Raw genomic sequence first — 22,846 nt, forward strand, 5'->3', positions numbered from 1 at the left:
CAAAATGAAACAAAGCATCTATGTAGATATCAATAAGAGAGCCATGAATTTGGAACTCTTACCTATGAACCGGTAACTCTTCATCTGTGAGTCAAATGGAGTGGCCCACGTTCTTCTCTGGTAACTCTGCTTGATGGTGTAGCAATGGAGAAGGAGCACTGTACCAACATGCAGCGACTGGTACCAGTCTCGGCACAAGGAGTTCCACAGGACTACTGGCATCATACCGGAATGGTCTGCCACTTCCAGGTAGGCCTACAGTGAGAGCCAGGGTTAATCCTCGCCACGACACAGAGTGCATCATCGTTGCTGAGTCGATAATCTCTGGACAGGTCAGTACAGCACAGACAGCCAAGGTTACTTCGCACCCCTCACTATAGAGAAAGCTTCATAGGGAGATCAGGCTCCGATTCCCAATGAAGCTAAATATAAACCCTGTCTTCTGAGAATGCTGGCAACACCCAGTTAAGATTTCAGGCCCAATAATCTTTCTCATAACTTCTCAAGGTCTCGGATCTGAAAGGTTTGTTCTGATACTTCTTCCATTGATGCTCTCTGACCAACATTTTCTGTTCTTTTATAAACCCTGCCTTGCTAAACAGAAATACTTGGGTATGAAGATCAAACCTTTCTCCCTAATCGCAGATACAATAAAAATCCCTGTTATTTGGAATTCAAGCAACTGTCAAAAAATACCTGTGGAAAGTAAATAGGCAAAAATAAAATCAAAGTTTTTAAATTGGCACCCCCAAGCAGTCAGCTTGCCAATCGTGTAACATACAATCTCATGTAACCAGAAAGTTCACTTATCTGGCATCTACCAATCCCCATAGGTGCCGATACTGTACCTTTGAAAAACAGTAACCAGATTGCCATGGCTAAATACATGAAGAAATACCTGTGTAGAAATCAGAAAACAACCCTAATCTTTCGATTAGGGTGGCTAAAGGGTGATTTAACAGAAGAGTACAAAATTATAAGGCCTGTAGACACCTATTTCCCTTGGCCAAAAATCAGAAGTCACAGATTTAAAGCAATTAGAAGAAGGGAGATAAGATTAAATGATTTTACCCAAAGGGGAGGTCAAAGCTTGGAACTGCTACTTTAGAACAGAAATGTTTAACTGAATTTTAAAAAAAAGTACTGAAAGAGTTGCAGGCTAAGTGCTGGAGGGTGGAATTAGGCCAGGTGAATTTCTGCCGAACAACATACGAACAGTGGGCCAAATGGCCTTGTTCCCTTGTAAATTTGCATAACTATATAATCACCGGTTGAAATGTGCTGCATTGGAGCCGGAAGGTTTCACACTCTGGTTCTGCAGATTCATCTCTTATTCAGCCACTAAGCTTGTCTGACCTTCTGGGCAACTGAGTGCCCAGAATACAACCCCCCCCCCCCCACTCCACCCCACCCCACTCCTGCTCCCCTCCGACCATATCAGGTGGGATGGGGGTGTGCAGGGATGGCGATTCATGGGCTAAGATACAAAATGGGAAGAATGCCACAGCGGATATGGTGGTGTCCCTCAGAGAATGGATGGTGGCAGGTGCTGACCCCTGCTGGTGAGTAACTGTTTAAGCACAGAAACAGGTCCTTCGGCCCATCTAGTATGTGCTCAACTATTATTCTGCCTGGCCCCAATGACCTGCATCTGGACCATAGCCCTCCAATCCTCCACGTACTTATGCAATTTTTTCTTAAATGTCGAAATGAGCCCATATTTACCACTTCAGCTGGCAGCTCATTCCACACTCTCTCTATTCTCTGTATGAAGAAGTTCACCCAAACGTTTCCATTACATTTTTCATCCTGAGCCCATCTCCTCTCATTCTTGTCTCGCCCAACATCTGTGGAGAGAGCCTACTTGCCATTACTCAATCTATACTCATAATTTTGTATATCTCTATCAATTCTTCGGTGCTCCAGGAAAAAATTCCTAACTTGTTCAACATTTTCCTGTAACTTAAATCCCAGCAATATCCTTATCAATTTCTGCTTCTTCTAGGTGTGGAGAAGGAAGGGTGGTGACCACACCATTGCCAGATCTTAGCTCCTTTTAGAAGGCTTCAGCCTCCTCTCACCACTGCCCAGAGTGTCAACCTTTCATGATCCTTTGCTGCCTACTGCCAGCCAAGTTCCCAAACTGGGTGTCCCCTCATCGAAAGAAGCTGCTCGAACTGACAACACCTTGGTCCTGAATGGGAGGTCCTTAGAGTCCTGCCAAAGACCTGGTCTGTCTCCAGCCTTGCTTGCCCCTTTGAAGTAACTGGAACCAAGAAGCCAACAGCAAAGCTGCTAAACACACAAAGTTCCAGGGCACAGTCTGCAAATAATTGAGAAGCAAATAATTCAGAGGTCACGGACCTGATAAGGAAAGTCCACCTTTGTGCCAGGCCGCCCGTAATAGCGTAACCGGGACTTGTACATGACCCGGACCAGAAGGTGTGGATAGTTGACTTTTGTCTTCCACGTCCTGGATAATTGTTGGAGAGAAGCAAGTCCAGAAGCTGCTGGGAAACAAGGGGAATAAAACATTTAACGAAAACTGGCATCCTCTATGGCAATAGATACATCAATCTGGACAAATATCAGACAGTCAACATGAGTTTCAGCAGAGGAGATTATAGAACACAGCCAAGTACTGAGGATCAAGTGGTGGAAGATGGAATGAGGTGGTGTAGCTTTCTATTAGAGAACACTGGAACAGAGGGACAATTATTAATTTAAAGATACAGCATGGCAACAGATCTTTCTGACCTTTGAACCTGGGCTGCCCAGATATCCCTGTGATAAATTAACCTACTAACCCTGACTATTTTGGAGGTTGCAGGAAACCGGAGCACCCCGATGAAAACCACAAAGATGCAGGGAGAACGTACAAAATGCTTATAGTCAGCGCCGGATTTGAACTAGCGTTGCCGGTGCTGCAAAAGTGTTGTGCAAGCTTAGGGGATATTGATCCTGGGGGGTGGGGGGGCAAAAAATGCCAGGGGGTTGAAAGAGGGTTGATGAACATTGTGGGGGGAGAGGGTTGAATGAACGTTTGGGGTTGAAAGAATTGTAAAGCCCAAGGTCCCCGCTCCTGTCCAGGAGCCTGAGGTGACTTTGATGCGGACTGCGCTGCCACCGATGTTGAGAATGGTGTCGCCGTTGCCGACTCTGGCTGCAGCCGATGCTGGAGACTTGGACCCAGTTCCATTTGGCATCTTCCCGGCCAGAAGCAAAGGGGCTTTTTTTATAAATCTTATTGTAATCACTTGCTTGTTGTAAAGCCTCAGCTTTATTTTCAAGTAATGAAAATCTATTTATTTTGTTCATGCCTTGGGGGAATCTATGAGGGATCCAGGATTTCATGAAGGGGTTGATGGCCTAAAAAGTTTGGGTCCCCTGTGCTATCTGGTATGTAACCGCGCTGCCCTTTCGGGGGACAAGTTTGTGGAGACTGCCAGATATATGTTAAAAGAACACATTTACTCGTTCTTCAATACAAAAGAAAATGGCAATGACAGTTTATTATTCCCTTCACAACCACCTTCTTCTCCCTAGTCCATGTGCATGTGTGTAAACTACCACACTGTTCAAACTCCCTGTTCCGGGCCTACGCATGCACAGTACATTTATTGTGCATTGCCCCGAATGCGTCTTCAGCAGCAGCCGGCTTGCGCATGTGCGTTACATCACCAGTGGCAATCGGCTCTACTCTAGGCCCACGTACGTACGTGACCGTGACAGCCCTCCCCAATCCCAATCCCCCTAGCCCAGTGGTCCTCAACTATTTTGCTTTCCACTCACATACCACTTTAAGTAATCCCTATGCCATCGGTGATCTGTGATTAGTAAGGGATTGCTTCAGGTGGTTTGTGAGTGGGAAGGGAAGGTTGAGAATCACTGCTCTAGATACAATTGTCACTGAAGTATTTTGCTTGAGAAAAATTGTCAATCGTCCATTTCCTTTGGAGTTATGAAACCATGAACATAACGAGTCGATTAGGTTTGATTTAAACAGTGGTTTTCAAACTTTTTCTTTCCATCCACATACCACCTCAAGCAATCTCTTACTAATCACAGAGCACCGATGGCAGAGGGAATACTTAAAGTGGTAGGTAAGTGGAAAGAAAAAAGTTGAGAACTACTGCCCTAGCTTCTGAGTCATATGTGGAGGCGAATGATTGGATCTGCCCGCTACCTAATGGTCCAGCAGGCTGACAATCCGGCCTAATTTAGTCTGGTACTGCAAGGCAGGTGGTTGATGTTCTGACTGACAGGGCTCCAGCTGTTTCTTTGGTGTTGGTAATGATGAAGAAAGTGGATCACTGATATATGCCAATATATCGCCGATATATGCCGGCTGCACACGGACAAACGGAGACAGAGTCAGCCTTTACATTCTGCTGGATCACAAAATTTTTAGGGTGGTGTTGTATGGCCTTGTAAACAGGCTGGAGTGGCTGGTGAATGAAGTCATGTCGAATCAACACGTGTGTGTAGAGTTGTAAATCATCCAGTACATACACTGCAGTGGACACGTTGCGTGGGTGTTGGTCTGAGCAATCGGACGGTTCAGACAGCGCAGCCCACAGTACACAGATCAACAAATTCGCCAGGTAGTGACCGTGTGGTGCCATATACCAGTTGTACAGTTGAACGACCTTGGCCCGCTTTTACGGCAGTGCTCACACCAAGGAGGACCATGGATAAACACTTGCTCCATTGAGAGGCATCGCCTCCTGCTATCAATGCTGCTTTCAACTGGTGGTGGAAACGCTCAACGAGGCCATTGGCCTGCAGATGGTAGGCCATGGTCCGAATCTGGGTGGTGCTCAAAAGATCAGTGAGAGTTCAGAACAGCGCTGACTCAAACCAAGACCCTTAGTCAGTCATAATGGGGACAGGGACACTGAAAGCCAGAATCAAATGTGGTCGAAGGACACACACCAGGCTATGCACTGCTAGAGATAAACATGAAGATGTGCAAACGCTGTTATTGAAGTAAAAACACAGACATGCTGGAGAAAATCAGCAGACCTTGCAGCATCTATAGGAGGCAGGAAACCAAATGTTTCATGCCTGAGACCTTCTTCAAGATATAAGTAAAAAGCAGGCAGGTATCCGAATTAAAAAGGCGGCTGGAGAATGGATCAAGGGAACCATGTATCACAATTGGGATTCAAGAGGTTGCTGAGGGCAAGAAGGGCTCCTGAAGGGCTTCAGGTCCTGAAAGTTGCCTGATTCTATTAGAGGTATGGACATGGAGCTTGGGTTGCCAATGGTTTGAAATGGAGTCTAAGTTATTGTGGAGGACGCAGGAGTGCTAGAGGTGGATCCACGGACACTCAGTGTATATGAAGGAACTCTCTTTGGCCTCTCTTCCTTTTGGGGGCTGCTGGAAAATCCTCATAGTGATTCTTTGTTGGTCTTTATGGCAGGAAATTTAAAAAATTGTTTTAGACATACTATACCATAACAGGCCCTTCTAGTTCATGAGCCTGTCATGCCCAAATGCCCCAATTAACTTAAAACCCCGGTAAGTTGAAGGGTGGGAGGAAACGCACAGTCACGGGGAGAACATAAAAACTCATTACAAACAGCACTGGATACGAACCTGGGTCACTGGTTCTGTAATGGCTATGCTAACCTTGCCGTTGAAGTACATTGTGAATGTTACATTTTTTATCTGATTACCTTTCAACCTTTGATTCAGTAAAACTGGACATCACAAGCTGATAGTAAGTTAGACTTACCATCTAAAGGAACTTCTGAGGCAAGCGATATCTTTGGTGAGCTCCATTCTAAACCAGCAGGGTCGCTATTATTCCACAAGGGTAAATAATGGGCCCTGCCTTCTTTCAAGGGGGTTGCAGACTGCAGAGCGGCCAACAGGACCCTTCCTCTCTGGGTTGCTGCAAGGTCCTGCAGGGATGCAGTGCTGAGGGCAGTGACATCCACGTAAGATGTGTGATCGCCGAACCCCAGCTCCAGTGCCTCAATCTGCAGGAAGCAGTGGCCCAGCCTCTTCTCATCGTAGACTAAGCTGCAGCGGGTGATGTGGATCATGCAGCCAGCTCTCAAATTGTTCCGCTGCACCAGGGAATTCAGCTCGGGGGACAGGTGACACCTCACCTGACAACCGCCGTCGCTCACAGTCACATCGTACAGGTAGCAGGAGGAGGGCTGTCCACCGCCTTCACTGGCCCATTCCCCCAAGTAGCGACGGATGGCCAAAACCAAAAGGTATCCGGTTGCGCCGGCTGAGCTTGGGGTGAAGGAAGATACGAGCTGGAAAAGGAGTTTCGAGATGACAGAGGAGCACCCTTCATCAGCAGTAGAGTCGACAATATCACTTTGGGGAGAACTAACAGACAAATCGGCTGCCATCACCTAAACAGGACAGAGAACAAGTTGAAAGGATGACGGTGGAGCTTTGGAGGCATTGTTCCAGTGATCTATAAATAGGGGTGCTCCCCGCGCGCCCAGCCCCACCCCAACCCGGGGACCACAAGACATTTAACTAAAAGACTTGTTTTCTTTTCACCACACGTAACGTGAATATTTTTATGTGGTTTATGTAGTTGGAAGGAGAGCATTATGGGAAAACCCCCCAAAAATTGACAGCTTCACAGGGAAGGAGGCCCATAAGCAGAGTCCTGGAGGGGGTGAGGGGGGGGGGAGGGGTGGGAGGAGGGCATTGTCCAAAAAAAGGTTGAGAATGGCTGATTGCCAAACACATAAGAATCAGAGTACAGCATACAAACTATTATTCTGCCTTGTCCCATGACCTACATGCGGACCATAGCCCTCTATAACTCTCCCGTCCATGTACCTATCCAATTTTTTTCTTAAATATCAAAACTGAGCCTGTATTCACTACTTCAGCCGGCAGCTCGTTCCACACTCCCACCACTCTCTATGCAAAGAAGTTCACCCAAATATCCCTTGAAACATCTCACCTTTCACCCTTAACCTATGTACACTAGTTCTTGTCTCACCTAACCTCAGCGGAAAAAGCTGATTGCATTTACTCTATCCTCACCCCTCATAATTTTATATCTTCTTTCTTTGGCTTGGCTTCGCGGACGAAGATTTATGGAGGGGGTAAAAAGTCCACGTCAGCTGCAGGCTCGTTTGTGGCTGACAAGTCCGATGCGGGACAGGCAGACACGATTGCAGTGGTTGCAGGGGAAAATTGGTGGGTTGGGGTTGGGTGTTGGGTTTTTCCTCCTTTGCCTTTTGTCAGTGAGGTGGGCTCTGCGGTCTTCTTCAAAGGAGGTTGCTGCCCGCCAAACTGTGAGGCGCCAAGATGCACGGTTTGAGGCGATATTAGCCCACTGGCGGTGGTCAATGTGGCAGGCACCAAGAGATTTCTTTAGGCAGTCCTTGTACCTTTTCTTTGGTGCACCTCTGTCACGGTGGCCAGTGGAGAGCTCGCCATATAACACGATCTTGGGAAGGCGATGGTCCTCCATTCTGGAGAATACCTCTATCAAATCTCCCCTTATTCTTCTACACTCCAGGAAATAAAGTTCTAACCTGTTTAACCTTTCCCTGTAACTCAGCTCCTCAAGACTGAGCAACATCCTTGTAAATCTCTGCACTCTTTCAATATTAACAAGTATAATGTACAAACTTAATTTTTAAAAATTTTAATAATACAGCACGATAATAGGCTCTTCGCATCCATGAGCTTGTGCCACCCAATTAACCTACCAATCCCGTATATTTATGAAGGGTGGAAGCAAACCAGAGCACCCAGAAGAAACCCATGTAGATTACGGGGAAAATGTACAAACTCCTTACAGATAATTGTGGATGAGAATCTGGGTTACTGGTGCTGTAAGTGATTTTTTTCTTAAAACAGGCCTGTGCCACCCAAATACCATATGTTTTGAAGGGCAGGAGGAAACTGGAGTGACCAGGGCAAACCCACGCAGACATGGGGAGAATGTACAAACTCCTTACGGACCACAGCAGTGTGGTGAATGTCTGCCAAGCTGCCTGTCTCCCCTCTGGCGAGTCTTGCTGTACTAACATTGGTTGTGCATTATCTCTACTGTTAAGGACACTCCCCTTGGGTATAACTGTATATGCACCTATTGTCTTTCATTATTGTACCATGAGTTTCTGCTAATAAAAGCCATGATTATTGTTTGTCGACTTCATCAACTGGCACTTTAATTTTATTAGCAGAGATGGATGCAGCTCTCAAGCCAGAGCGGCTGATAATTGACCAGTCTGCCCCGAGGGCCAGAGAAATGTTCAGCCACTGGATTGCTTGTTTCGATTACTTCTTGGCTCGAAACAACGTGGTCGATGAGGCGATTATAGTGGGGCCACCTGAACTCTCTGCTGGGTGAGGTCCCTTTCACCGTAACGCAAGGAGCTACCACTCTGGCTATAGCCCGGGAATGTCTGACTGCTTACTAGGCAGTGCCACGGAATGTGGTGCTTGCTCGACACCAGTTGCTGACTAGACGCCAGAAACCTGGGGAAAGTGATGTTGCCTATTCACTGGCCCTCGACTCGGTGGCAAATGAATGTGATGTCAGGGCAGTCAATGCGCAACAACACTGCAATGTCTTGAAGCTGGATGCTTTAGTCAACAGGATTAACTCCAGTTAGATCCGACAGAGGCTGCTGGAGACAGAGCCCTTATCCTACGACCGGGCATTCATTCTAACCAAAACACTGAGAAGTGCCATGCAGTCCAGTGAAGTGCTAGAAACCGAAAAGGAAACATCCAGGAGTGCTGGAACCCCGAAGGAAAGAAAAGGGCAAACTCCTGAAAAATGCTACTTTTGTGATAAGAGCTGGGACCCCAGACAGAAGTGCCCGGCTCGACATGCTACCTGTAGCTGTTGTGGGAAACTCGGCCACTTTGCTAAAGCGAGTAAGGCGAAAAGTACTCCCACTGATAAGAAGAAGAAGAGAAGCACCAAGAAAATGCGTCCTGGAGCTGCAGGAATGGAAGACAACTGTGAAAAGGGGGAATCTTCAGACAAGCAGGCTGAATCGATTTCAAGTGACGGCGAGGTGAGATCCCCTGTGATAGCTCAATTGACTCCAAAGCTTGGGGGATGTTACGGACTGGAATGGTCGACTATGAGGGGGAAGGTGAATGGTGAGACTCTTGATTGTCTAATAGACTCGTGGAGTGCTGACAGCTACATCTACGAGAGAGTTGCCAGAGCCTTAAATTTGCGGAGATATCCAGCGAACCTAAAGATATCGATGGCTTGTAGTGAACTTACAAAAACTGTACGGGACAAGTGTAAAGTTACTTTACATTTGCAGGGACATTGCCTGGCTGATGTGTGGCTCTTTATTATGCCGGAGCTCTGCGCCCCTGTGGTACTAGGGTTAGATATTCAATCTCAGATGAACAGTGTAGTGTTAAATTTTGGTGGGCCACTACCCACACTTACCATCCCCTGCACTAGTTACTGTGGTCTGTCCACATTAAAGATCAAAGCTCCCTCCATTTTCAGTGATTTATTCCCCGAGTGTCGGATGATTGCCACTAATAGCTGTTCTTACAGCAAAGAGGATCGTAAGTTTATCAAAACTGAGACCCAGAGATTGCTTAAAGAGGGAGTAGTTGAACCCAGTAAGAGTCCATAGCGAGCCCAGGTGGTAGTTGTGAAAAATCACATTAAGAAACGACTGGCTATTGACTACAGCCAGACAATCAACCGTTACACTAACCTGGATGCCTACCCCCTGCCACGCATCAATAAAATGATTAACCAGATAGTGCAATACAAAGTGTACTCCACTATCAACCTCAAAGCAGCTTACCACCAAATCCCCATTAAAAAAAAGGAACCCTATACAGCCTTTGAGGCTGATGGGGGTGGGGAGTTATACCAGTTTAAAAGGGTACCTTTTGGAGTAACTAATGGTGTGTCAGTGTTTCAGAGGGAATTGGATAAGATTGTTAGGATGTATGAGTTACAGGGTATGTTTCCCTATCTGGATAATGTCACTATCTGTGGGGAAAACACAGGCTGAGCACGACAACAACTTAAATAAATTTTTAGCAACAGCTAAAGAACTCAACCTTACATTTAACGAGGGCAAATGTGTGTTCAACGCGACAGAGCTACCCATTCTGGGCTACATTGTCCGCAAGGAAAGAATGGCCCCCCTTAAGAAGTTGCCACCCGCAAACTCAGCAAAAGCCCTTAAAAGGTGTATGCGATTCTTTTCCTACTACCGCAAATTGGTTCGGCACTACGCTATGAAAGCACGCCCTCTGTTTGACACTAATATTTTCCTCTCTCTCCAATGGCCTTGAAGGCTTACGAGAGAATTAAAGCTGATATTGCCAAATCTGCACTCTCGTCCATTGACGAGGATGTCCCATTCCAAGTGGAAACTGATGCCTCAAAAGGGCAGGCCTGTGGCATTCTTCTCCCTCACGTTACGTGGATCTGAACTTAAACATCCTGCCATTGAAAAAGAAGCCCAGGCTATTATTGAAGCTGTTCGCTACTGGAGACACTTTCTAGCTGGCAGAAAATTTACTCGTCACTGATCAGAAATCTGTAGCCGACACGTTCAGTACTAAACACAAAAGTTAAATCAAGAACAATAAGATGGCACGCTGGCGAATAGAACTCTCGAATAGAACTCTCAGATCTGCTGCCGGTGCTCAGCTGGAGGGGCTAAAAGAGATCCATAGCAGACTGTGCCACCCAGGAGTCACGAGGTTCTTCCACTACATAAGGGCTAACAACCTTCCTTACTCTGTGGAAGAAGTCAGGAAACTGACTAAAAGCTGCCCTGTTTGTGCAGAATGCAAACCGCAATACTTCAAAGCTCCAGAGGCCACTCTCATCAAGGCAACCCAACCTTGTGAGAGGATTAGCTTAGATTTTAAAGGGCCGTTACCTTCCAACAACAAAAATGTATATTTCCTTACTGTAATTGACGAATATTCCAGGTTTCCCTTTGCGATACCCTGCCCTGACATCTCGTCAGCGTCTGTCATTAAGTCACTTGACAGAATTTTCAGCATTTTTGGTTTTCCCACTTACATTCATACTGATAGGGGCTCAGCATTCATGAGCTCTGAACTGCAGCGAGCCCTGCTACAAAAGTGGATTGACGCCAGCTGTACCACGAGCTTCAACCCGCAGGGCAATGGGCAGGTTAAAAGGGCTAATGAATGCTACAGTCTGGAAGACTGTTAATCTTGCTTTAAAAACACATGGTTACCCTGTTACCCGATGGCAGAAGATGCTGCCTGAGGCACTACATTCTATTCGGTCTTTATTGTGTACTGCAACAAATTAAACACCTCATGAACGTATGTTTGCCTTTCCTAAGAAATCAGGAACTGTGATGGACTGGCCAGCCTATTTATCTGAGCCTGGAACCGTGCTGCTGAAGAGCCATGCTTGGGGGCCTAAAACAAACCCCCTAGTCCAACCAGTTCAGCTACTGCATACTAACCCCAACTACGCTCATGTTAAATTCCCAGACGGGAGTACCGACATTGTATCCCAAAGAGATCAGGCCTCACCTGGTTCGCTCCTTCCTTGCACCCCTACTCAGAGTGAGCCTGAGAGGTTGGACTCACTCCCCCCCCCCCCCCACCCAGCCTGTGACCCCTAGTAAGCTTTCAGATGACCACACTGAGGCTCCACTGCCTCATGCTGGTGATTCTGGAGTGGGTCCAGAAGCCAGTCCTTCCCACACTACAGACCCAGGACCTGTACCAGTTCCCAAGGTTGCAAAGGAGCCATCTGTTTTGAGACGAAGCACCAGAATTCGTAAACAACCTGATAAGCTGACATATTCATAAAACATCTCATTATACTTCGATTGCTTGCTAGATACTGGCGTATTTTGGCTGTTAGAGTATCTCAAGGCCAAACATGGTATCCATGTATCGCTTGCTTCAGTCTTTCCTAGCAGCTGTCCTTTTGATTTTAACCCTTCTTCTGCTGGAGGGAGACTGGTGAATGTCTGCCAAGCTGCCTGTCTCCCCTCTGGCAAGTCTTGCTGTACTAACATTGGCTGTGCATTATCTCTACTGTTAAGGACACTCCCCTTAGGTATAACTGTATATGCATCTATTGTCTTTCATTATTGTACCATGAGTTTCTGCTAATAAAAGCCATGATTATGGTTTGGCCACATCATCTTTGCCTACTTCATCAACTGGCACTTCAATCAGATTGGAACCTGGGTCACTGAAGCTGTAATAACTATGCTTTGCACTAAAAGTCTTGCTTCCTGCAGTAACATAAAATGCACAAACACAGACCTTAGCAGAGTATACAACAGGTACAGGCCCTTCAGCCCACTAGTCTGTGCCGAACATGGAGCCCAAATTAAACTAAAACTCTTGCTGCTTCCACTTGACCAAAGATCCCTGAATATTCTGGAAGTCTCTCCAACACAGCTGTCATATCTGCTTCCCACCTCCTTCCCAGCCAGCCTGTTCCAGGCACCCACCACTTTCTACATAAAAAAAACCATGCCCTGCACATCCTTTAAACCTCTCCCCGGAGAATAAATTAAATGACACGTGAAGAAACAAATTACAAATATAAAAGGATACATATTCATGGGGCAGTTAGTGCGAAATATGATGTTATGCTTGCGCAGACAGATCTTTGGTCCTGGAGCAATGTTATGAACAGTAGAATTGTCAATAGGACAACAGCAGCAAATACCAATGGACACCTGTTTAAAGTTAGGGGATAAAAGTTCAGGGGAGACATCAGAGGTATTTTTTTTTGCACAGAGAATGGTAGGCCGTGGGAGCCTGGAATGCATTGCTAGGGATGATGGTGGAGGCTGGTACAATAGGGATATTCAAAAGACTCTTAGACATATGGATGTAAACAAAAATGGAGGTTGTTGGTGTGTGGTAGGGAAGGATTACAATTGTGGTGGAGGCAGTTTACACAGGTTGGCACAATGTCGGCTGAAATGCCTGTACTGTGCTGTAATGTTCTATGTTACTGTCCTTCACACAATAGAAATCTGTGTAGGGATTGTTACAGTAACTCAAAAACTGTTTCTTACTTATACAATTGGATAATTATAAACTTGATCATGAAGGTAAGAATGTAACTGTAGTTCAGTCACTGGGAGGGGATATTCACTACTCACATGGGAAGGTTGGGGATGTCACTGGGGTGATATCACTGGAGGGGTTGGGATGTCACTGGAGGGATTGGGATGTCACTGGAGAGGTTGGGGTGTCACTGGGGGATGTCACTGGGGGAATGTCACTGGGGTGATGTCACTGGAGGGGTTGGGATGTCACTGGGGGATGTCACGGGGTGCGTGGGGATGTCACTGGCGGGTTAAGATGTCTCGGGGGGAAGGGTATGCCTCTGAAGGGATGTCAAGGGGTGGGGGGAGGTGAGGATATCACTGGGACTGGGGATGTCATGGTGGGATGTCTCTGGGGGGGTGGGAGGCATGTCACCATTCTTTGGGATGGGGAATTGGGAATGTAACTGGGAGGGTGCGGACGCTTCTGAACATTACACCGACCCTGACCGGCCGGGCTGACCCTGGGATGAAGACAGAACATGACTACCCGGACTCACCCCCGTCTCCTGCTTCGCCCCGACACCTAGAAACCACGGACCTTCTACATTCCAGCTTCCGCGATCCGTGCTCGATGCCTGAACAAGGAACCAATAGGAACCGGTTTTACTGCTGCTCAACACAATGGACCAATCGCCGCGCCGGACTCTCTGTTTCAAATCACTCAAAACGTTACATTGTCAGCATAAAGGCGCCGACCCTTAGAGGTGCTGTCAAAGCGCTGATAATTTTGTTTGTGGCCCATCGTCTGATTAAGGTTGGGTGAATCTCAGACACTTGTTCCCCGAGCCACTAGGTTTTTTTTGTTGCATTCAGTTGTTAGGCGGAATTGAAAGAAGTTGCACAAGAACTTGTGCAGATGCTGAGGTCCAGTGCAATGCACAACACTGACATGTCGAGCAGAGCCGGGTTATATCCCGAATCATCCTCGCCTGGTGAGGTTCGAGCAGCCCTCCAGCGACTTCATACAGTGTCTGCTGTCATTTGCTCGAAATGCACTCGATTTGGTTGTTTTCTCAGGAGGGAGCCTGTGTCGTTTCCACCCAGGTGAAATTGACACGTTGGAATGAGACACCAAAGTCTGCGAACGCTGTGACGGTAATAAAAATACTGGAGGACTCAGCCGGTCTGGCAGCGTCCATAGGAGGTAGAGATTTATTACTGAGGTTTCGGTCCTGAGTCCTTCTTCAAGGAATATTCAAAACAGGAAGGCATCTGAATAAAGACTGAAAAGGGAAAGGGGCAGGAGTCCAGACCAACAGCCAAAAGGTGTTAACTAGATATTTTAGGAGGAAGGGTGAGAACTGATCTGGGCTCTGTGAAAGGAGACTGGGAAAAGGGAAGAGAGAGCCAGACAGAGTTGGGGGAAGAGGGTGGTGTGGTTCAATGGAAACCGGAGAAATCGATGTTAATGCCATCGAGTTGGCCAGATGGGAGATGAGGTGCTGTTCCTCCAATTTGCAGGGGTAGTCTTAGTCTGGTAATGTTTGAGATCATGGACAAATATTTCAGTGAGGGAATGCGCTATGGTCAGGCAGGTTGCCAGGTTGGGCACCACTCAACTGGAAATACTGAACCAAGGACACTGCCTCAACGAGATGAGAGTTTTTCACGTGGTCAGCTCCAAATCATGGTTTAACCATTTACTTAGGGATTCGATTGTCCAGATCTGTTGGTTGAAGATGGTCACCACGGTTAGTGTAATGCTACAAGCTATTAAGAGCCATTGACCTGGGTTCGAAAGCATCACTGTCTGTAATGTGTTTGTGCATTCTCTCTGTGATTTGGTAGGTTTTCCCTGGGTGCTCTGATTTCCACCCACCTTCCAAAAATATAAGGGGTTCAAGGTTAATTGAGTGGCATAGGTTTCAAAGGCTAGAATCGATGTTAAAAAAACTGCCCTCCACCAAGTAGCTCCTCCTCTGTAGTCCGACAATAAAGTCCATGGTGAGTCCTTGCAACATGTGGATCACTTCCCAGATCTCTGGATTCATTCTCCTTGAAGGCAGGTGTTAATGGTGTTCTTTGCTTTCAGACAACTCAACCTTTCTTCAGCTGTTGAACAAACCCTCCAAATGGACTCAAAACTCCTGGTTTAGAAGTGGAATATGTCAACTATATTCACTTTGGAGGAAGGTGTTTCGTTTTGGAGAATTTATGAAGGCCAATGGTGGAGTACTTGAATAAACCAGGGTCATTGTCCAAAGAGGGTGTGCAAAATCATTAAGGACCTCTTCCATCCTGAATGCAGCATCTTTCAGTTGCTCCTGTCAGGAAAGGGAAGCAGGAGTATCAGAGCCAGCACCACCAGGCTGAGGAACAGCCTTTTCCCACGGGCAGTGAGAATGCCGAACGACCAAAGGAACAGCTCACACTAACCACCTGAGACTCTCATATTTACGCAACAATATTTATTTATTTGCATATATGAATATTTATCGTGCATATCTATTGTTTGTATGCATGTTATGTCTGGTTGTGTGTGCGCGTGTTTTGCACCGAGGAATGGAGATTGCTGTTTCGTTGGTTTGTACTTGTGCAATCAGATGACAAAAAACTTGACTTCAAACCACCATCAAAAAGGTCTTGATACACATTATTGTGGCATTGAAAGTAGAAAAACTCTGAAGGCCTGATGAGATGTTTCCTGGGCTGCTAGGGAAAGGCTAGGTCTTGGACGCAAAAAAATGTCAGTCTCTGGATTCGTTCTCCTCGAAGGCAAGTGTCAATGATGTCCTTTGCTTTCATTCAAGAAGAACAGCAAGGATAATCACCATGTGATTACAGGTGATCCTATATAAGTGGTCATGAAATTACTGGATTAGGACCTTCAGCACTTAGAGAAGCAAGGATTGTTCAAGAATGGCCAGCATGGTTTTATTAAAGAGGAGACCCTGTTTGACTAATTTGATTAAATTGGGCTCATTAATTATTCAGTTAGATGCAGAGGTTCTGAATAAATAAATCAATTTATTTTCAGCAATATGATAGAATTCACAATTTTGGCCATTCAGGCTATGTATACGTTCTGTGAAATGTCACCAAATTCTGCTGCCTGATATTGCAACAAGTTCTGTACAATTCAGTGAATGACCACACAATTTTCTACTTTAAACCACAAGGTTGGTTGCCTATTATCACTGAATTTATAAATAACAAAATGCTGAAGGCCTCTGCATTTTAACTGTTCTTTATATCCTGCATTTTGTCTGAGTCACACCATAAACCCTACCATTTTAAACTTACTGCCACATTGCACTCTACACATTTGTTGTTGCATTCCATACTGATAACACTCAAAACAAAGCTTTTCACTGTATTCTCAGGACACGGCAATAAACAATTCAAGTCAATGAAGTAACAGCTGGCAGCTTGTTCCAGATCGTCACATCCTCTCTCCAAAAAAAGCTGCCCCTCAGATCTCTAACATGGCTCCTCTCACCTTTAATCTATGCCCTCTACTTTTAGATTACGCCACCCTCAGAAAAAGATCAACCACTTTACCCCTCATAATTTTATGATGTTCACCTCTCAGCCTCCTCCATTGCTGGGTTAAAAGCCCTAACCTATCTAGCCTCTCCTGGGGGAACACAATGGCACATTTAGTCCATGTGTGGTCTCAGCAACAGTTCCCATTGATTAACATATTTGTTACTATTCTCTTCACTGCAGGCGACTTGCGGTCGAAGGATCCACACAGGCTGCAGGTTGCTGGAGACTGGCCCATGGGAACAAGGTATCGGAACTAGGATTTGAGAGGGTGCTGAGGGTAAGAAGGGCTTCTGAAGAGCCTCGGGTGCTGAAGTCTTTCTGATCGTGTGGAGTTCAGGTAGTCAATGGTTTTTTTGAAAATTTTAGTTAAATCATGATGCCTTATTTTGAAACACAATTAATGAATAAAACAAAAACAATTTTAAAAATACATACATGGTATTTTCAAAAAACTACAACCCCCCACCCCCATCCCTAACCCACCCACCCAACCCCCACTAACCTACCCCAAACTAAAAAGAAAGAAAGAAAGCGAAAGAAGAAGAGATCAACCATAACATCAGAATTCATCAATTAATTCCCATGGATTGGAGTAATGCCGCTACTCAAAAACTCCAATCCATATAATCCAAATAAGGGCTCCAAGTTTTATGATAAAAAAAATTATCACGCAAATTATATGTTATCTTCTCCAATCGAATACAAGACCTCAATTCCAAATGCTGTCTCTGTATACTCAAATCAGTCTAATTTTTCCAAGTAATTGCCAAACATTTTCTAGCTACAGCTAAAGCCAATCTCAAAAATGCAATTTGGAATCTATTTAATCTTACTTCTAAACTCAACCTCTTAATATTACCTAAGAAAAAAATAAAGGATCTAATGAAAATTTCACTTTCAAAATACCGTCTAAAAATTCCGTTAGTCAATTCCAAAAAGGTCTTACTGTTTTACGTAACTGGTTGTCGATGGTTTTGAATAGGACTGAGACTGCAGGAGCGCTGGACACTCAGTGACTTTGAAGGGACTCTGCTTCTCTTTCTCTGCTTGTTAGGGATGGTGGGAAATGCTCATGTCAATTTGTTTGCCGAGGGCAGACAAAAGTTGAAGTATAACATGCATACTGCATTCTTATGTATTATTATGTGACAATAAAAGGAACCCTGAACCTTGTCCTTGAAGGTTGCTCTTCATCGATTTCAGCTCAGCCTTCAATACCATTATTGCCTCAGTTTTCACCAAGAAGCTACAAACACTGGGCCTCTGCACCCCGCTCTGCAACTGAATCCTTGACTTTCTCATCAGAAGACCACAGTCAGTATGAATTGGAAGCAACGTCTCCTCCTTACTGATTATCAACACAGGTGCACCCCAAGGATGTGTGCTTAGCCCACTGCTCTACTTATTATACACCCATGACTGTGTGGCCAGACACAATTCCAATCATATCTACAAGTTTGCCGATGACACCACAGTTGTTGGCAGAATCACAGCGAGTGTACAGGATGGAGATGGATCAGCTTGTTGAATGGTGTCACATCAACAACCTTGTGCTCAATGTTAGCAAAACCAAGAAGATGATTGTGGACTTCAGGAGGAAGCCAGGGGAATATGACCCAATCCTCATTCAGGGCTCAGTAGTGGAGAGGGTCAAGAACTTCAAATTTCTGGGTGTTAACATCTCCAAGGCTATGCCCTGGAGCCTCCATGTTGATGCAATCATGAAGAGGGTCTGCCAGTGTCTATTCTTTGAGGTGTTTGAAGAGATTTGGTATGTCACCAAAGACTCTCCAAAACTTCTACAGGTGTATGTGGAGAGCATTCTGGCTGGCTGCATCACTGCCTGGCATGGAGGTGCCAAATCTCAGGACAAGAAAAAATGTCAGAAGTTGTTAACTCGGCCTGTGACATCACAGGCATCAGACTTCACTCTATTGAGGACATCTACATGAGGCGATGTCTCAAAAAAAACAGCCTCTATCCTCAAAGACCCCCAAAATCCAGGCCATGCCCTCTTCACTCTGCTACCATTGGGAAGGAGGTGCAGGAGCCTAAAGTCGAGCACTCAGCGGCACTTCCCCGCTGCCATCAAATTCCTAAATATTCAATGAACCAAAGGCACCTCGTAAGATGAATGTTTACACTATGATGTGCCACAAAACACCGAATTTTGTGACTTGTTCATGACAATAAATCCTGATTCTGAAGTAATATTACTTTTTAAGGAACATACAAACTCCATATGATAGTTCCTGAAGTCAGGGTCGAAGCTGCATTCTTGTAGCTGTTCTGTAGCAGAACCAACTGTCACCCTATCCCTGAATTAGGATTGTGACTTTGCAAAGGCAAATGTACAGGGGTGCAGCATAAGACCAGCATGCTAGCAGTCATTAGACACATTACCCTTTTCTCTGCTGTCTTGTCATCAAGTTCCAAAATGCTACAAGTTTTCCAAAGCTTTCTGCCCAGTGTGAAGGGCAGAAAGGCCTTCATCAGTCAGAGTGCTATAGAAGTTAGGAGATCATCTTGCAGGTATATAATGCAGCAGTGAGGCCCCAGTTTTGGTCATCGGACTACAGGAAAGATGCTTTCAAGCTGGAGAGGGAGCAGAGAAGATTTAAGAGGATGTTACTAGGACTCAGGGACCTGAGCTACAGGGAGAGGTTGAGCAGGCTAGGGCTTTATTTCTTGGAGCGCAGGAAGATGAGGGGATTTTTCAGTCTTGAAAAGATGAACTCCAGTCTTTTGCCCAGAGTAGGGTAATCAGTTACCAGAAGACATAGCTTTGAGATGAGGGGGGGGAGAGATTTAACAGGAATCTGGGGTGTAGCTGTTTACACAGAGGGTGGTGGGTGTGTGGAATGGGTTGCTGGAGGAGGTGGTTGAGGCAGGGAAAATTGTACAGATAAAAAGATAGGATGGGGTTTAGACAGGAATGGACCAAACACATGTAGATGGGACAGGTGTGAGTGGACTCTTTCAATTGGCATGGGCTGAAGGGGCTGTTTCCATGCTGTATGACTCGACCACTAATTTATATAGAGAACCAAATCCTTAAGCCCAACCGGTCCCTAACGACCAGGTTTACTAACCCAGCTGGTCTCATTCACCGGTGTTTGGCCCACATCTCTCTAAACCTTTCCTATCCGTTAGTGTGTGCTGATGTCCCTCTCCTTCTTTGGTATGTAGCCAAACCCTTGCCCATTCAGATTTGCGTCAGAGAGAGAAAACAAAGTTTACGTTAGATTGTGTGTTTCACATAATGAGTGGTCCCAAGGAGTTTTTCTCAATTTAGTCTGATACCATTCTCTGTATTAATCAACAAAGAAGGTTGATGGTGATGGGAGGAGAGGGGAAGGTTGGTGTTTAGCTGTTCATCCATCCACTGGCATAAAGCTGATTGGTCATAGCCAAGGAATTTTGCCTAGAGGGCTTAATTAAATATAAGCATGACTCAACATTGGAAATGACACAGTGCATGAATAAATGTATATAAAATGTCTTTAACCTAATAATAAACGATGCAGCACTTTCTTATGAGACACAATTGGAATGTTTACAAAAATAAAATCATAAAGCGAACATTATTACATTATAAAAAGTGGAAGAAATATTTCAGAGGGGCCTCTGGAAGATTTAGTGCAACAGAACTGATTTCGAAGCTAAACACAATCTGCTGGAGGAACTCAGTGAGCTGAGCAGCAGAAAAAGAACGGTCAACATTTCGAGCTGAAACCCACTGTCAAGAATTGTTCAGTGCTGATAAAGGGTTTTAGTCTGAAATGTCGACTATTCTTTTTCTCCCACTGATACTGCTTGACTTGCTGAGTTTCTACAGCAACGTGGGGTTCAAGGGGTTCTCAACCTTGTTCTTTCCACTCACATTCCACTTTAAGTAATCCCTATGCCATCGGGTCTCTGTGATTAGTAAGGGATGGCTTAAGGTGGGATGTGAGTGGGAAGGGAAGGTTGAGAATCACTGGTTTAGACTCAATTGTAACTGAAATATTTTGCTTGAGAAAATTGTCAATGGCCCATTTCCTTTGGAGTGATGAAACCATGCACATAATGAGTCAATTAGGTACAATTAAGACAGTGGTTTTCAAACTTTTTCTTTCCATCCACATCCCACCTCAAGCATTCTCTTACTAATCACACAGCACCAATGGCGTAGGGAATACTTAAAGTGGTATGTGAGTGAACTGCTGAAGATCAAACTGCGCTGGGTAGGTCACGTCTCCAGAATGGAGGACCATCGCCTACCCAAGATCGTGTTATATGGCGAGCTCTCCACTGGCCACCGAGACATTGGTGCACCAAAGAGGAGGTACAAGGACTGCCTAAAGAAATCTCTTGGTGCCTGCCACATTGACCACCGCCAGTGGACTGATATCGCCTCAAACCGTGCATCTTGGCGCCTCACAGTTCGGCGGGCAGCAACCTCCTTTGAAGAAGACCGCAGAGCCCACCTCACTGACAAAAGACAAAGGAGGAAAAACCCAACACCCAACCCCAACCCACCAATTTTCCCTTGCAACCGCTGCAACTGTGTCTGCCTGTCCCGCATCAGACTTGTCAGCCACAAACGAGCCTGCAGCTGACGTGGACATTACCCCTCCAACAATCTTCATCCGCGAAGCCAAGCCAAAGATGTGAGTGGAAAGAAAAAGATTGAGAACCACTGAGTTAAACAGAAAAATCTGCAGACGCTGTGATTGTAGTGCAACACACAGAAGTGCTAGAGAAACTCAGCAGGTCTTGCAGCATCTACAGAAAGTTTGGGCCTGACCCCTCTGTCAAGATATGAGCAAAATGCACTTTGGTGTAATGCATTCCTTCAGCAGATTGTGTCTGGCTTCAGATTCCAACATCTGCTGTCTCTCACGTATGTATCGGATTCCAAAGCTGCCAGTCCCTCTTATTTTAGGCCTTCCCTAATTCAACTTTCTGACAAAACCACTGATCACCATTAGGATGTTATCACAATGGGCCGAATAACCAGGGTTGCTCCTGTTCTTGAAGTCGTCATCTTTCATTTCAACGGTCCTGTGCCTTAGTCATGAACCACCATTTCTGGGGAATGCCCTCTACTCCACTCATCCCACCTCCTTGAATGACCAGTAATATTGAGGCAACAATGACATACAGCAGTCAGCCCTCCAGATTTGTAACAACTTTCATGCAAGGTTTAGTTTTATGTAAACCCGTCCAGGTTCCAGATCTCTGGCTATGGAAAGAATCTCTGGAACTTCGGAGACAGAGGGGATAGAAGCTGATAAAATTATGAAAGGCATTGACAAGTCAAGTTTATTGTCATCTGATTGTTCAAGCACAACTCGACAAAACAGCGTTCTCCAGTCCTTGGTACAAAAACATGCAGAAACACAACTCACAAACAAATAATACATATGCAGGACAAGTGTAAGATCTATGAAAATTAATAAACTTTTTTTTGCACAAATGAGAATCTCGGATGGTTAGTGTGAGCAGTTCCTTTGGTTGTTCGGCATTCTCACTGCCTGTGGGAAGAAGCTGTTCCTCAGCCTGGTGGTGTTTGCTCTGATACCCCTCCGACTTGAGCAGCTGAAAGATGCTGTGTGCAGGATGGAAGGGGTCCTCAATGACTTTGCGCACCCTCTTCAGAGAATGATCTCGGTAGATCATGTTAATGGGGGGGGGTGCGGGGGGGTTGGAGGGAGACTCCAGTGATTTTCCCTGCCACTCTTATGGTCCTGTAGATTTACCTCTGATCCATTTCTTGCAGCAACCGTACCACACTGTGATTGCCGGAAGGATATACAAAGATATAAGAAGGGGGAATGAGACTTCTGGGATTGCTCCGCTGGGAATGATGATCTGAATGGCTACTGTCTCTTGTACATGCAGCAGACCATGCCATTAATCTGGAAAGGCTGCAAAAGGGATTAATGCTGGGATTGGAGGGTGAGTTGTAAAGAGAGGCTGGATAGGCTGGGATTGTTTTCCATGTTGTTTAGGAAGCTGATGGGTTACATTATATATTTTAAAATTTAATTAAAAAAAATTTAGACAAAAGGGCCTTTCAGCCCACGATCCTGTGCTGCCCTCTTACACCCAATACACCTACAACACGGTATGTTTTGAATCATGCAATGAAACTCCCAGGGAGAATGACAAACTCCTCACAGATAGCGCTGGATTCGAACCTCAGTCGCTGGTGCTCTAAGAGTGTTGCACTAACTGCAACACTAACTGTGTCACTTATAGAAGTTTATAAAATCATGAGGTGAATCATCCCAGACACTTC

The 22,846-nt window shown here is 45.4% G+C and overlaps 1 protein-coding gene across 4 annotated transcripts in view; it reads right to left on the minus strand.

Annotated features, from left to right (window-relative positions):
* radx (RPA1 related single stranded DNA binding protein) overlaps positions 1–13,661 on the minus strand; it is a 60,810-nt gene extending 47,149 nt beyond the window's left edge. For 3 of the 4 annotated variants that reach the window (XR_011343061.1, XM_069893473.1, XM_069893471.1), the window contains exons 1-4: positions 13,569–13,661; positions 5,742–6,378; positions 2,365–2,510; positions 63–255 (exon numbers count right to left, since the gene is read on the minus strand). Coding sequence is in view for 3 of the 4 variants with exons in the window: in XM_069893473.1 (XP_069749574.1) it covers positions 63–255; positions 2,365–2,510; positions 5,742–6,375 (973 nt within the window). In the remaining variant the exon portion in view is untranslated. The remainder of the gene's footprint in view (positions 1–62; positions 256–2,364; positions 2,511–5,741; positions 6,379–13,568) is intronic. The other variant, XM_069893472.1, reaches the window with a different exon arrangement.
* Between the last annotated feature and the right edge of the window lie 9,185 nt (positions 13,662–22,846).

Source organism: Narcine bancroftii, chromosome 8 (genome assembly GCF_036971445.1).
Source record: "Narcine bancroftii isolate sNarBan1 chromosome 8, sNarBan1.hap1, whole genome shotgun sequence".
Lineage (NCBI taxonomy): Eukaryota > Metazoa > Chordata > Chondrichthyes > Torpediniformes > Narcinidae > Narcine > Narcine bancroftii.